The 15,754-nt window shown below is 43.9% G+C and overlaps 1 protein-coding gene across 5 annotated transcripts; it reads right to left on the reverse strand.

The window, feature by feature from the left end:
• Positions 1–450: 450 nt before the first annotated feature.
• thy1 (Thy-1 cell surface antigen) lies at positions 451–9,102 on the reverse strand. Of its 5 annotated transcripts, none has more exons than XM_072238788.1 (5): positions 8,955–9,049; positions 7,499–7,554; positions 6,142–6,218; positions 3,279–3,626; positions 451–1,241 (listed from the first exon to the last, which is right to left on the reverse strand). In XM_072238788.1, exons 3-5 carry the CDS (start codon positions 6,173–6,175, stop codon positions 1,141–1,143), a joined length of 483 nt encoding a protein of 160 aa, XP_072094889.1. In that variant the 5' UTR covers positions 6,176–6,218; positions 7,499–7,554; positions 8,955–9,049; the 3' UTR covers positions 451–1,140. The 5 variants fall into 5 exon arrangements, with proteins under 5 accessions (XP_072094889.1, XP_072094890.1, XP_072094891.1 ...); XM_072238789.1 differs by having other exon boundaries at positions 9,019–9,039; XM_072238790.1 differs by lacking the exon at positions 7,499–7,554 and having other exon boundaries at positions 9,019–9,102.
• Between the last annotated feature and the right edge of the window lie 6,652 nt (positions 9,103–15,754).

Here is a 15,754-nt window from a genome sequence, read left to right on the forward strand (position 1 = left end):
TTTTTCCCAATAATGGCAAACTCAAAGCTCAGAATTGAAACACTGGGGCCAAATCCCACCACGTGCGCAATGGTGTCCAAATGCACATTTCCATCATAAAAGTAAAGACCACAGCAACTACTCATCTTCTCAGCTCCCACCTCATCACAGGGCCCAAGGACACCAAGCAGGACCACAACTGAGATTCCTCAAATGGTTGGGTTCTATCAACTCTTTGAACTTCACTAACAGATTGGCCATGGACCTAATTTACTGAGGTTTGTGCTGTAGTTGCGAGATCATAGATCTAATCTTCTCCCCCGTAGATCAAGTCCATCATGGCAGAACCAGACAGGGCAAAGAGGTCCGTGCTAATGTGAGTAGGTACAAGATGTGAACAGGTAAATTGGATCTATTAGGAGAAAGGGGAATGAATCTACACGAAACAAAGTCACAGAATTCACATTTTTCTGTGGGAAAGAAAATGAACATTTATTGGGATTTGCAATTTAAAAAATCTGATGCGCAGAACTTAGCCGACATAGAAAATACATTCAGAGCTGGATTCCTCAATATATACAATAACTGGTAGGTACCTGAGCAGGCTAGCATTACATTCAATAGAAGCCAAAGCATTTATATTAATACTTTATTTTGCATTGTTCGAAAGAGTCACAGTCAGTGTCAGCAGATCCTGGACCAGGTCTTGGAGAATCAGTCAGGCTCCAAGATCTCCTGGATCTGTGCACTTAAATAGTTCATTATTGCTCTCCCAGCCCTCATCCCTCTCTGTATCCCCATATCACCAGTAACATCAAAAAGGTGATAATGGGAACCCTTCAGCTTAGATATTGGTGCATGACCTTGAAATCTTTCAAAAGGGTAGCCCCTGTGCCAACACCACCACTGATACCATCTTAATGCCAAAGGAACTTGAGAGTGGTGCTTTCAGGTGCTCCAGGCTCTACGTTCATGACTGTGACTGACTTATCGAACCCATGTTTTTGTTTTAAGAGACCGACATAAGAGGAAAGTAACACAAAATAAACAAGAATGTGAAGGGTGCCAAAATCAATGGAACAATCGATCATTCCATAGAGGAGATGCAGTCATGCCTGTTCTTTCTCAGTGGCTGATTATTTAACTTCTAGTTCCACAAGGCTAGGCATCCAGGGCTTGAATAACAGGAAAGAAGAGAAGTAGACTCAGCATCCATGGAGTGTTCAGCAGAAGCCCAGGGGCACTGCACTTTGGAACAACTGCTGCAAAGAGATTAAGTGAAACAGAAAAATAGACAGATAATTAGAAAGTTTGTCCTTGTATCTGCTCACGCCAAGAGGCAGTCAGACAGTCACCATTTCCCATATAATAAAAAAAATCCTACGTTTCATCTTGTGATATAAATGTATCTGAACTTCTCCAATGGACAAATGTTATCACCTTCAGATTTTTCAAGTGTAAGCACTTTCTGGTCTCACCTATGTGTCCATTGTGTAAAATGGGTGATTATAGCATCTTGCATTGAAGTCACCAGTAACAAATGAGGGGAATCGTGCAAAACATTTAACGATTCTCAACTGCCTGTTGCAAACATGTTGAAAACATTAAGCCGTTTCCTGTTTCCCATTATAGCCCAGTCTGTCAATCCTGTTCACAAACAAGAGAAAATCTGCAGCAAAATCCAAACGACACACAAAATGCTGCAGAAGAAAGGTTCTTCAGGTTTCACCTATCATCTTGCGTTTCTCTCTCCCCTCCCCACACCAGTTAAATCTACTCCTCAGCTTTTTTTTTTCTCCAGTTCTGCTGAAGGGTATCGGCCCGAAATGGCGACTGTACTCTTTTCCATAGCTGCTGCCAGGCTTGCTGAGTTCCTCCAGCATTTTGTGTGTGTTGCTCGGATTTGTTCTGTCAGTTTCATTGATGAACACTGTGCATTGACTCCCGTTTAAGTGACACCTTTTACATTGTAAGTCATTTCAACAGCATAAGCAGTCAGGATTTACCATCAAGCACAAATTGAGACAGGCAAAGTTACAAAGGCATTTATAAGGACCAGCTTATAAGGAAGAAGCAAGTGTTTAGTTAAAGAATTACTGATTCAAAGGCATGAAGATTTGTAAGATTGAGAGTACTAGTGGGATAGGGAGGGAACTAGGTGTCCTTAGATGAGAGAATAAATGGGTAATGCTTTTGATTGACATGGAGCCTCACAATTCATCAAAAATTAAACCACCCCCTATAGTCACATAACACGTATCCCCCTCCATCGCTTATATTGTCTCCTCACTGGAAAGCAATTGGAGTTAGGATCACTGGGTAATCAGCTCATAATGAACGGACGAGGGGTGGAGATAGTGTTGGGGTTAGGGTTAGGGATGTGCATTAGAAATGTTAGGAACAAAGTAAAAATTTCCTGAGAGTGTCCCATCAAACATTTCAGAGCAGGTACAATGTGTTAGGTACAGAATAATTCCAGGATTGAAAGGCTTGTCACATGAAGAGCATTTGATGGCTCTGGGCCTGTATTCACTGAAATTCAGAAGAATAAGGGGTGACCTCATTGAAACTTATCGAATGGTGAAAGGCCTTGAGAGAGTGGATGTGGAGAAGGTGTTTTCTATAGTGGGAATGTCTAAGACCAGAAGAGAATAACCTCAGAATAGAGGGGCATCCTTTTGGAACAGAGATGAGGGAGAATTTCTTTAGCTAGAGCATGGTGAATCTGTGGAATTCTTTTCCAAAGGCAGCTGTGGAGACCTTTGTGTATATTTAAGGCAAGGTTGATAGATTCTTAATTGGTCAGGGCATGAAGGGCACCAGGAGAAGGCAGGAGATTGGCGCTGAGAGGAAATGGCAGAGCAGACTTGATGGGCCAAATAGACTAATTCTGTTCCTATATCTTATGGTCTAATAACACTCTGTCTACATTGGCCTAGTCCCTCTGAATTAGGAAGAGATAGTGCTTTGATTGATATGTCATTACTAGGAACCAGTAGTTGGCTAATTTTGTTAGTGGTTATTTACACGCAACATAAGGAGAACCACAGCAGTAATAATATACCAGACCCTCACAGCGAGCATAGAACAGTGCAGTCCCAGTGTTGACCTTTTAATCTACTTTAAGATCAAACTAACCCTCCCCTCCCGCTCTCCATTTTTCTTTCATTCTTTCCACTTTCTTTCAGTGGTACCGAGACTATCCTCAAAAGGGGAAGTCCATAGGGATTTGAAACTGCCAGGCTTTTTGACTACTCTTCAAACTGAAATCCTTAATGTTCTGATCTAAGTATCCTTACCTTTCTTGACTAAAATTGATTTCTTGTACTCGAGCAGTGACCCATCGCTGGGAGAAAGACGGCAAGTATAGCTGCCACTATCAGAGTTGCCAAACCCAGTCAAGATGAGATTTACTTGAGTATCTGTCATGGTTACTTTTGTTCGTTGCTTGTAAGTTGATGCTACGGTGGCTGGGTTGGTGGAGCTTGCAACCACCAGTGTTTGGTTCTTTTCTGTGAGGAAGTCCCACTGATAGTTGATGGTCCCAGTGCTCTTTTTCCTGAAGTTGCAGTCAAGTTTCAGATCATTGGTTACTGATGTGCAGGCAGTCAGGCTTGTGATTTCTTGGCCTTCCATCAAAGGCAACACTAAAAACAAAAATAAAACAAACCTTGTGATATTTCAGGCGGGATGATGATGTTGAGCTTTTTGAATATTGTTTAAGCCACATTCATCCAGGCATTTATAGTGTCTTTCATTGCACTTGTGTCTTGTAGGCTTTGGGAAGTTAGGAGGCGATCTACTTACTGCAGAATATCAACCTTCTCAGATTGCCACAGGATTCACATGGCTGAAATTCAAAAAAGCTGCATGTTTAGGAAATCGGCAATAAAAACAGAACCCCTCAGCGGATCAGACAGCATCCACACATGCCACCTGACCTGTTGTATTTTCAAGTTGGTGGTTGATCTAGCTGAACTTCTGTTCAAAGTTAATGGTGGAACTTTGTCTCTGTGTTGGTAATGTCAACAATTGTCACAAAAAGGTGGCTGACTTCTCCATAGCAGATGACAATCATTACCAGCCACTTAATGACTCTCTCCTTTCTCATATATAAATTAGCAAGGCATGCTTACAATTATTTACTTAGCTTTACTCATTCTTGTACATTATTAGCGGGAAGACTGAAAGATACAATCTGGACCCTAATCAATGTATACAGATGCACCATCCAGCTGCATCGCGACTTGGTATGGCAATTGCTCTACCAAGACTGCAAGGAATTGCAGAGTGTTGTGAATGCAGCCCAGTCTGTCATGAAAACCAGCCTCCCCTCCTTTGACCCTAGCTTCCTTCCTGCTGCTTTGGGAAAATAACCAGGTTATTCAAGAATCCTGGTCATTCCCTTTACTTTTCCCTCCCATCAGGCAGAAGATATAAAAGCATGAGAACACATCCACCAGGCTTAAGAAGAAGCTTCTACCCACTCTTATGAGACTTTTGAATAGATTTCATACACTATATTCTACATTCCTTTCTATCCTAATCGTTTGTACTACCTCGATGTACCTGAGTATGAAATGATCTACTTGAATGACAAACAAACAAAAGGTTTTTTACCATATCTCAGTACATGTCACAATAACAAGCCAACTACCCCCACAATTCTCACAGGCTCACAGTCCTGACGAAGGGTCTTGGCCTGAAACGTCGACTGTACCTCTTCCTAGAGATGCTGCCTGGCCTGCTGCGTTCACCAGCAACTTTGATGTGTGTTACCCCCACAATTGATAGTTTTATTCCTTTGCTTCAGAGTCAGGAAAGAAGATGTGATTATTTTGAAAATTACTGATATATACAGCAGATTTGGAAATTTGCAAGTGTATTTCAATTTGTTCTGTCTTATGGTTTAATAGCCTGTGGATCCTGCAGACCCCGAGTAAAGTTCCATAAAGAGAGTACTTATTCATGCTTAATCCCACACAGGAGATTAGTGTGCAAACTTAAAGCACATGGTATTGGGGGTATGGTATTGATGTGGATAGAGAATTGGTTGGCAGACAGGAAACAAAGAGTGGGAATAAACGGGACCTTTTCAGAATGGCAGGCGGTGACTAGTGGGGTACCGCAAGGCTCAGTGCTGGGACCCCAGTTGTTTACAATATACATTAATGACTTGGATGAGGGAATTAAATGCAGCATCTCCAAGTTTGCGGATGACACGAAGCTGGGTGGCAGTGTTAGCTGTGAGGAGGATGCTAAGAGGATGCAGGGTGACTTGGATAGGTTGGGTGAGTGGGCAAATTCATGGCAGATGCAATTTAATGTGGATAAATGTGAAGTTATCCACTTTGGTGGCAAAAATAGGAAAACAGATTATTATCTGAATGGTGGCCGATTAGGAAAAGGGGAGGTGCAACGAGACCTGGGTGTCATTATACACCAGTCATTGAAAGTGGGCATGCAGGTACAGCAGGCGGTGAAAAAGGCGAATGGTATGCTGGCATTTATAGTGAGAGGATTCGAGTACAGGAGCACGGAGGTACTACTGCAGTTGTACAAGGCCTTGGTGAGACCACACCTGGAGTATTGTGTGCAGTTTTGGTCCCCTAATCTGAGGAAAGACATCCTTGCCATAGAGGGAGTACAAAGAAGGTTCACCAGATTGATTCCTGGGATGGCAGGACTTTCATATGATGAAAGACTGGATCGACTAGGCTTATACTCGCTGGAATTTAGAAGATTGGGGGGGGGGATCTTATTGAAACGTATAAAATTCTGAAAGGATTGGACAGGCTAGATGTAGGAAGATTGTTCCCGATGTTGGGAAAGTCCAGAACGAGGGGCCACAGTTTGAGGATAGAGGGGAAGCCTTTTAGGACCGAGATGAGGAAAAACTTCTTCACACAGAGAGTGGTGAATCTGTGGAATTCTCTGCCACAGGAAACAGTTGACGCCAGTTTAAGAGGGAGTTAGATATGGCCCTTGTGGCTAAAGGGATCAGGGGTATGGAGGGAAGGCTGGTACAGGGTTCTGAGTTGGATGATCAGCCATGATCGTACTGAATGGCAGTGCAGGCTCGAAGGGCCGAAGGGCCTACTCCTGCACCTATTTTCTATGTTTCTATGCTGTTCACTCAAAGGGTTACAACAGAGCACATACCTGCCAAGATGGACAGAATGAGCAATTGGTTCATCTTTGGTCTAGGCCGGGAGTCTCCTATAATCCAGTAGTGGTGCCTGAAAAATAATCAAAATTTGTGTCAGAGTTCTCCTGAACCCTAGGTCTATTCTGTTAATGCATCATCTCCCAAAGCAAGTAAAAACAAAAGCAACTTTCAAGGGAAATCAAATACAATGTAGATAACCACATCCTGACCAATGTTTCCAGATGTTTCCTATTCTGGCTCTATTTTACTTGTTCAGTGACTTCATTCTACCTATTTAAGCTCACAACCCCAGCTGACACTCCAGGAGGTGGTGAACCATGCCCTCATGGGTGGATGTAAAAGATCCCACATCACTATTCAAGATAGCTCAAAACAATAAATGCTTGCCGTCTCAACTTGCACTAATGTCATTGTATTTATTTTGTCATGTAAGTTATGTATAATTCATGCTAATTTATGTTTGCAATCTACTCACTGTATTTATACTATGTGACAATAAACTTGAACTTGAAAAGGAACAGCTGAATATTTACCCTTGACCAATCTCACTAGCAGAGTTCATCTGTCATTATTTCAACACTGTTCCCGTGAGATCTCATTGTACATGAATTGAGCATTGTGGTTCCTGTGTTCAAAACGTGACACTGGAACTTTGATAATGGCCAAAGATTGTGAAAAATGCTTTTAAAGATAAAAGTTATAAATGAAAAACAAAACCTTTCCTCCACATCGGCAGGTGGATAAAAACTTATGAAAAGGAAGGTTAGGCCACATAGTTGCTTGAACTTGCTCTGCCCGTCTCCATTTTCTGTTGATTTTCCTGTCTGATCTCCAACACCCTTGATCCTCCTGTCATCCATAAAACCTATCCCCACATTGAATATAATAGTTCAGCTAACGGTCAGAATCCTTTGTGTAATTGGCACAGAATGTGTCAGCTTTAAGCAATTCCAACAAACTAAAGGTAAAAGCAGATCTAAGCCCTCATCTCAACCCATGTCACACCTGCGCAATTGCCTTACCAGCAACATGGGTAACATCAATATCACTGCGCCATTATGTGGGAAACAATGCTGAAAAAAAAACTGATCAAAATTAAAACATTTCTAAAGGAAGGAACCCATGTCTTGTGCAAACCCAGAAAACAATGGCCAAGAACGCATTTCTTGCATCATTATATCATGGAAAATTGAATACTTAAGAGGCACAGGCAAGCTCAAAAGACCACTGAGCACTTTTTGGAGTTAAAAAGCAAATCACTGCAGATACTGGAATCCTGAAACAATAATTTTAAATGCTGGAAATACTGAGCACGTTGGGCAGCATCTGTGGAGAAAGAACTGCAATTACCGTTTCAGGAGGACGATCTTTCTCAGATGAAACACCAACTTTGTTTCTCTCCAGTCCTGTGGCAAAGATCAGCAGCTACATTATTTTCTTAGACTGAAAGGCTCACGCGATCCTGCCCCTCCCAACGGAAGCAGAAACATGAAGCAAATGTTTACAGGCATGAAAGAGTTCGGCTTGGTCCAAGTGGGAGAGGATTGGTTTAGAGTACAGGTCAGAGCTGTCCTGAACGGGAATCGGTGGGAAAAGGGAAAGAGGGCAGATCGGCTTGGGATGAGTGTCTCAGGTCGTGGGTGGGTAGATAGTGAGTGGGAGCTGGAAAAGAGGTGGGTTGGCAAGAGCTTCCCAGGGTGCTGTGGCTTGGGTTGAGGAAGAAAATGGGTGGGGTGGTTAGTAAAAGGGAATTTGGAGCACGATGAGCCCATTTCCCATGGTGGGGGCGGAAGGAGTTAAGTCTGTAGGGAGAGACCAGGGTCAGCGGCGAGAGAGATGCGGGGCAATGAGGCAGGGTTGACACAAGAGACTCCGGATACTGCTTGAGGGGCCGATTCCTCAGTAGTCTGCCTTTTGTCGTAGGCGGAACGCGAATTATTATCACTGATTTAGATTGACGCGAGATTTGTGATTTAGATTGACGCGAGATTTGTAATTTTGCGGCAGCAGTACATTGCGAAGACATAACATTACTATAAATTACAAACAATAAATAAATTGTGTAAACGAAGGGAATTGCCGGTTTTGGGTGTGGTGAGCGGATTTGGGGTGGAGGGGGAGCATAAGACCCGAAAGTGGCTTCATTTCCTTTGGGGTGGATGAGTGATTACGACTTGGGCACAAATGGCGAAAAAAACAGGGCGTTTCAAAAACATGCAACCAGGTTGCCCGCACTAAGGCGCGGAGAAGGAACCTCTCGGACAGATCGACCCTCGGGATTTATTTCCCCTTATCACTCGTTCGCTTCCAACCGAGCCAGAGTCCACGTTTTTTTCTCTCTGTTGTTTCATTCCACTCACAGCTTTTTCCTATAGATTTAATCTGCAGAGCCCACCCTAACTTCAAACCGACAATCCAAGGAACAAAGAACAGAAATTTCGGAGATTGAAAACAGAAACCTGAAGTTAACCTGCACTAGTTTTGTATTAAAGATATCTCTCCCCCACCCCCATCCCCAACGGGCGCCAATTCATTTATTTATTTTGACTCTGCCTACATGCGGTTAAAAAAATTGTTCCAGTTTTTCCAAGATTAATAGCTCGCTGGCGACAGTGCTGCTGAATGTGCCACTCTCTATTCTCCTTAATTCCTTTACTTCCCTCTCCCCCTCTCCTTGCCATTCCTCCTCCTCCGCTGTAACTTACACTCTTTCCCTTCCCTCTTCGGTACTTGCAATCCCATTATACCCATCGCCTCTCCTTTTTCCACTGCAGCCGCCGCAACCCCTCAGCTCACTCTCCCTTACCTGGTGCGATCTCGCTTCCTGCGCTACTGAAAGCTCAGCGTCGCCCGACTTTCTGTGTAATTACCTCAGTTTTTGAAATCGGAAGCGAAATATGCAGTCACGCGGATCCTGTAGAGAATTTAAAGGCTCCTGGAACAGGTCCTCACTGCAGCACTGACTGCAGTATCAGCTGATACATCCGCACGCCCACTTCTTGCGAGATAAGTGAGCGCCCCTCAGACATTATTTACCAGACTACGTCTGGGTTCAGGTTCGGGATCTTCCCGGCATTTTCCAGAAATCTCCGTCCGATGCATTCCTGCGCATTCAGAACTAATGCATATGTACATTATATACATATAATGCGTTAGTTCTGAACACAGTAGATAGTATATAAATAACTCTCAGCAGGGCAGGCAGCAGCTGTGAAAAGAGATTCTTGGTCTCCGGGTCTGCGACTCTGCCTCCACCCATCATTAATGAGAGATGTCGCCCAGTTCTTTCTCCCTCTTCCTCCCTCTCTATCTCTTCCTCCCTCTCCCTCTCTCCCTCACACCCTCCCTCTCCCCCTCCATCTCCCCTCTCTCTCCCTCCCTCTTCCCACTCCTTTCCCCTTCTGTCTGCCCTCTCTCTCTACCCTCTCTATCCCCTCCCTCACTCCCCTTCTTCTTTTTCCCTCTCTCTCCTTCTCCCTCTCACCACCCCTCTCCATCCCTCTCTCTCTCACTCTCCCTCTCTTTCTCCCCTCTCCCTCACCCTCTCTCCTGCTCTCACGCCTGTCTCTCCCCCTCTTCCTCTCCACCTCCCCATACCTCTCTGTCTCTTTCTTCCCTCTCTCTCCCTCTCCTCTCCATCTCCCCTTCCTCTTCCCATCCCTCTCCCTCTCCCTCTCACCCTCCATCTCCCTTTCCCTCTCCCCCTCCATCTCCCTTTCCCTCTCCCCTTCCTCTTCCCCTCCCTCTACCCCTCTCTCCCCTCTCCCTCAATCCCTCTCACCCTCCATCTCCCTCTCCCCCCTCTCTGCCCCTCTCTGCCCCTCTCGATCCCTCTCTCTCTCTCTCACACACACACACACACACACACACACACACTCCTTTCCCTCTCCATGGGCTATCTTGTGTAATTCTCCATCCATTATCTGGAATGCAGGTATGAGTGATGTGTCAACAGGTCACAGAATTGAATCATTCTCACTCTCAGCCCTGGGCTGCTGCTCAGCCTAATGTTTCCTGCATCTTTCAAATTTCCCAGGACCCACAATGTTTTGCTTTTGGTTTGGTGAATGAAGTGCTAGCTCCTATCCGTGAGGTGGGGTGGGTGAGGATGGGTGGGGATTAATGCCAGTCCTCACTCAGAGAGTGGTTGGTGCGTGGAATGCACTGCCTGAGTCAGTGGTGGAGGCAGATACACTAGTGAAGTTTAAGAGACTACTAGACAGGTATATGGAAGAATCTAAGGTGGGGGGTTATATGGGAGGCAGGGTTTGAGGGTCGGCACAACATTGTGGGCCAAAGGGCCTGTACTGTGCTGTACTATTCTATGTTCTATATTCTATGTTCATTCCAGAGGTGAGGTGAGTGGAGAGTGTAAATCAGGAAGGGGGTAGTGCCATGCCTGTTTACATCAAAGGTGCTGACATTGGGAGGGTTGAGAGCTTAAAGTTCCCAGGAGTGAGCATCCTTGTCCAGCCATGTTGATGCCACAGCCAAGAAAGCTCACCAGTGCCTCAATCTTCTCAAGAGGCTAAGAAATTTGGCACGTCCCTTTTCTTCTTCTTCTCCTTCAAAGACTGCTGACAGCAGCTTGTCAGGGTCATCTGTTCTGGGCCAAGGCTTGATCTACTTTCACCACACGACTTAATACAGGGATGAGGACTTTGGAGCTTCTGTTGGTGTTTCTGCAGTTCTGGGTTTTTACGGGATGGGGTTGCTAGCCCCATGCCCAACCATCCTCCTTTCCCAGCTGGACTTGGGACCATCCATGGCAGAGTTATGTCCCCCTGACTCTCAGCAATTTTAATCAATGTACCATGGAAGACATCCTATCTGGATGCATCACAGCTTGGTACGGCAACTGCTCTGCCTGTGACCGCAAGAAACTGCAGAGAATTTCAGTACGTCACAGAAACCAGCCTCCCCTCTATGGACCCTGTCTATACTTCTCACTACCTCAGTAAAGCAGCCAGCATCATCAAGGACCCCGTCCACCCCAAACATTCTGACTTCTCTCTTCTTCCATCAGGTGTACAGTACAAAAGTCTGCCAGCCTCAAGGCAGTTTCAATCACACTGTTAACAGAATGAAAAAAAAATAGACTATTGACCTCTATCTCATTATGATCTTGCACTTTGTTGTCTCCCTACACTGCACTCTCTCTGCAACTGTCACCCTTCATTCTGCATTCTGTTCTTGTTTTACCTCAGTTCATGTAACAATAATAAACCACTTTACCAAATGCAACACCACACTTAGTGAGGGCGTGAATGTTTGACCCCACTTGGTAGTGAGGTGGAGAGGATGAGGGGAAGGGGACAACGTTAGACCCCACTCAGTAGAGTCATATAGAGGCATTCAGCACAGAACCAGGCCCTTCAGCTCAACTGGTCCATTCGAACCAACGTGATCATCCAGGCTTGTCCTACTGGCCCGCATCCTTGACAGTAGGAAGGGTGGGTGCGTGGGGGGGTGGGGGTAAATGTGAGACCAGACTCAGTGGTGAAATAGGGATGGGGGGTGTTAAATGTGGGACCACACTCAGTGATGAAGTAGAGGATGAGCAGGTAACACTGTGGTAAGCTGCCCCACTGTTTAACAATGGAGAAACTCTTAGTTTTGCTGAGGTTTTACTCACTTCCTAACCAACTCAGTTAGGAAGGCCTCCACACTCACTCTACACCGTGACTTCGAGAGAGGAGTACCATCCTTCTTAACTCCTGTGGCAACGGGAGTTCACTTTGTTCTTTACTTCAAAAGCCAAGCAGACTCAGGGGAAGCTGCCAAGTTGCATTTTTCTGGACCGGTATTGCAAAAAAAAATACTGCAGATGCTAAATATCAGAAATAAAAACAGAAAATTCTGGAATGTAGCATCTGTGAAGTGACAAATAAATCAATAATCAAAACTAGTAATTTGATATTGACCAATATCACTTGGAAATAACAATGCAAGAGTAAGGATAATCTCCAAGACTAGTCATGAACGGAGTTGCTGCACTGAAGATTCACCGGAATGATATGATAGCTTAAAGGGTTAAATAATGAGGTCCCATTACAGAACTGGAGAGTTTGGAAAATCAAAGTTTTCATTAAATTAACACTGGAAATTAATTAAATCTAATCAAAATGCTTCAGGAGTTCAAAATCATGGAGATTCAATAGAAACATTTCTCTGGTGGAAAAGAATGAGCTAAGAGGGATTTTGTTAAAATTAGTGGAAACACTTTTTCACACAGAAGTTAATTTATATCTGAAAAACTCTCCCCTGAAAGTTGCAGATTCTAGGGCCAAAATAGCACTTTTAAGACTTAAGTTGCCTATTTTTTTTTGTCGGGTAAGTGCACCAACAAATGATGGAGCAAAGGTGCCATGAACCTGCAGTGTAGTGGAAGAGGCTTTCGGGGTTATATTTATGCCCGTGTCCTGGAAGTGACTAGGATGCCTTTTCCTTACATTGTCTCCGTTGAGATAATAGCAATGATTAACAAAAGCAATATCCACATAGTCAAGTCTGGCATTTGATAGATTCTTGAATAGCCAAACTATCTGGAGACTTAATTCAATGTCCAAACCTGATGATGTCAGGGAGAAAATGGATCAATAAATATCAATTTTGTTGGAGCATAACAGAAAAAGTGAGCACAGATGCATTGGAGATTGTTCACATTAAACACTGAAAGACTTTAGACAGAAATCTAAGCACTTAAGTAGTATTATTGTCTGCTCATTCTGAAGTAAACAGTAATATGTGGTAATTTTTGTGCATTTATTTAAATTGAACATATCATAATTAACATAAATGACTATTGTGTGAGTTAGAAAGATCTGGTTTCCAATTCCACGTTATTAAGATGAATATGAAAAAAAAAGATGGTTTGATGGTGGGGAACTAAAGGGGCAGTGGGGAAGGAGAAGGAAATGTTTATGCCACTTGCATTATTATTGTTATCTTCTATATGCAGAGGAAAACAATCTTTACAAATAGATCAGAGTCTTTTTCAGGAGAAAACACCAGACTGAAGGCAGAAGCTTGTTGGCAGGCAAAGAGCAGGGCTAGATGTAGCAATAACAGAAAATTAAGGTGAAATGTAATGTAATGCAATGCTCATTCTGCTTTCAACAGCCAGCTTTAACATGTTGCATCTTACATTAACATGCAATGGGTTGCATTGGAATCATGCAACAAGTGAAAGATACTGAGAGCAGAGTGAAAAAGGCAAGTAAAAAGTGACAAGTAATTGAGGTCAGGTTCCTTTTTGCATACTGTTCCTCTAATTTATAGACATGTTCTATGTTTAGCTTTTTCTAACATACACCCAGTGGCCACTTTATTGGGTACACCACAACTGCTCATTAATGCAAATATCTAATAGGCCAATCATGTAGCAGCAAAGATCAAAGTTCAAAAGTTCAAAGTACAGTTATTATCAAAGTATGTATGTTATATACAACCTTGATATTCATCTTCTTACAGGCAGTCGCAAAAACAAAGAAACTCAATAGAACCCATTAAAAAAGACCACTAAACAACCACAGCTGTGACAACTACTCGTACCATTGGACTTGAACTTCCAAGGCCAGGAGAGTGGAACAACCCCAGTGCAAGGGCTTTTCCACTTTAAAAACTCCCCCGCACAGGTTTCCTGTCATCATCAGGTATGACAGACAACCTATCAATCAATCACATGGAGAGAAAACTATTCTTGAAGCACTAGTCATGAAAATATCATTATCAGGACAGATACAACAGGCTTGACAAAGGTTCATTTATAGAGCTGGGTTTCCTCTAAAACCTGCAACCTTTCGGAAGAACTGACACTTTTGCAGTTCCGTAAATTGTGTTTGGTGATCATAATGTGGTCCCTCGACATTGGGAGGAATCAAATGAAGATTGGGTGGCCGCCCTCAAGGGAACACCATTCAGCCTCCACGGGTGACCCTGAACTTAATTGGGCAACTTGCGATTCAGTTCTCCATTCTGTTCCCACTCTATCCTTTCAGGCTTGCATATTTCCAACAAAGTCCAGCGTGAGCACAAGGGCTCCACATCCTCTGTCCAGGCATGGGCAGCCCTCAGGACTCAAGAATGAAGTCAGCAGTTCAGATAAGCATCTTTTCCCGTTTGTGGCAGAATGGCCAGTCCAACGTCATCCACTTACAACATTAATTTCCAGTTTTTTCTCTCCTTACAGATGTTACAGCTTGCTGAGCATTTCCAACGTTCACTTTTATTTCAGCCCCGCAAGTCCATGACAATTATTAATCACCCATTTACACTCATTCAATTTTACTATTATTTTTATTCTTCCCACATTGGCACCAACTTCCCCCAGATTTTATCACTCACGTACACTCTAGGGTCAATTTACAGTGGCCAAGTAGACTGCCAGCCTGCTACCTTTGAGATCAGGGAGTAGAACAGCTGGGGAAACCCTTGTAGCCACAGGCAGAATGTGCACACTCTACCCAGACAGCACTAGAAGTCAGGATAGAACCCAGTTGTCAAGCACCTCCGCTCCACCCGCCACAAGCGGGACTTCCCGCTGGCCGAGTATTTCAATTCCCATTCCCATTCCCACTCCGGCATGTTGATCCATGGCCTCCCCTTGCGCCAAGGTGGAGGAGCAACACCTTATATTCTGTCTGGGTACCCTCCAACCCGATGGCATGAATATCGATTTCTCCTTCCCTCCCCCCCCCCACCGCCTTCCTTTACTCCCCATTCTGACCTTTCCCCTTCTCATCTGCCTATTACTTCCCCCTAGGACGCCTCCTCCTTCCCTTTCTCCTGTTGTCCACTCTCCTCTCTTATCAGATTCTTTCTTCTCCATCCCTTGACCTTTCCAACTTACCTGGCTTCACCTATCACCTTCCAGCCAGCCTCTTTCCCCTTCCCCCACATTTTTATTCAGGCATCTCCCCCCTCCCCTTCAGTCCTGAAGAAGGGTCTCAGCCCGAAACATCGACTGTTTATTCATTTCCATAGATGCTGCCTGATGTGTTGAGTTCCTCCAGCGTTTTGTGTCTGTTGCTCCAGTTGTCCGGTGCTGCAACACTGCAGCTTTACTAACTGGCCACTTTAATGGATCACTGCTAACTTCCCAAAGCAACTACAATGGGTAAGAAGTGTCAGACTTGTCAGTGATGTTCATACTTTAAACTATTTTTGTGCCCAATGATATAGGCTCTATTTAAACCTTGGGGTATCTCATCAAACACTTTCCATGTTACATGCCTATTTAAGCATATTATCCATAAAAGTCAATGGAAATAAAAATCTGGAGTGATCAATCCCAAGTTGTCAGAATATGTGAGAGATCCATTTCATATTGTTTCCAAAAATGTCATTCTTTACTGGTAATGTGACTGTAATGTTAAGAATACACCAAAGTGACACTTTATTTTCCCACTGTATGTAAGAGGAATTTCTGAATATATCAAACTTTCTCTTGCATACAGCACAAATAGCTCCTTAGTTTTGCTGACATTGAGTGACAGGTTGTTGTTATGGCACTGCTCAGCCAGATTTTCCATCTCCCTCCTGTATACTGATTCATCACCACCGTTGACTTGGCCCACAACAGTGGTGTCATCAGCAAACGTGAAT

This window comes from Mobula birostris, chromosome 20 (genome assembly GCF_030028105.1).
Source record: "Mobula birostris isolate sMobBir1 chromosome 20, sMobBir1.hap1, whole genome shotgun sequence".
NCBI lineage: Eukaryota > Metazoa > Chordata > Chondrichthyes > Myliobatiformes > Myliobatidae > Mobula > Mobula birostris.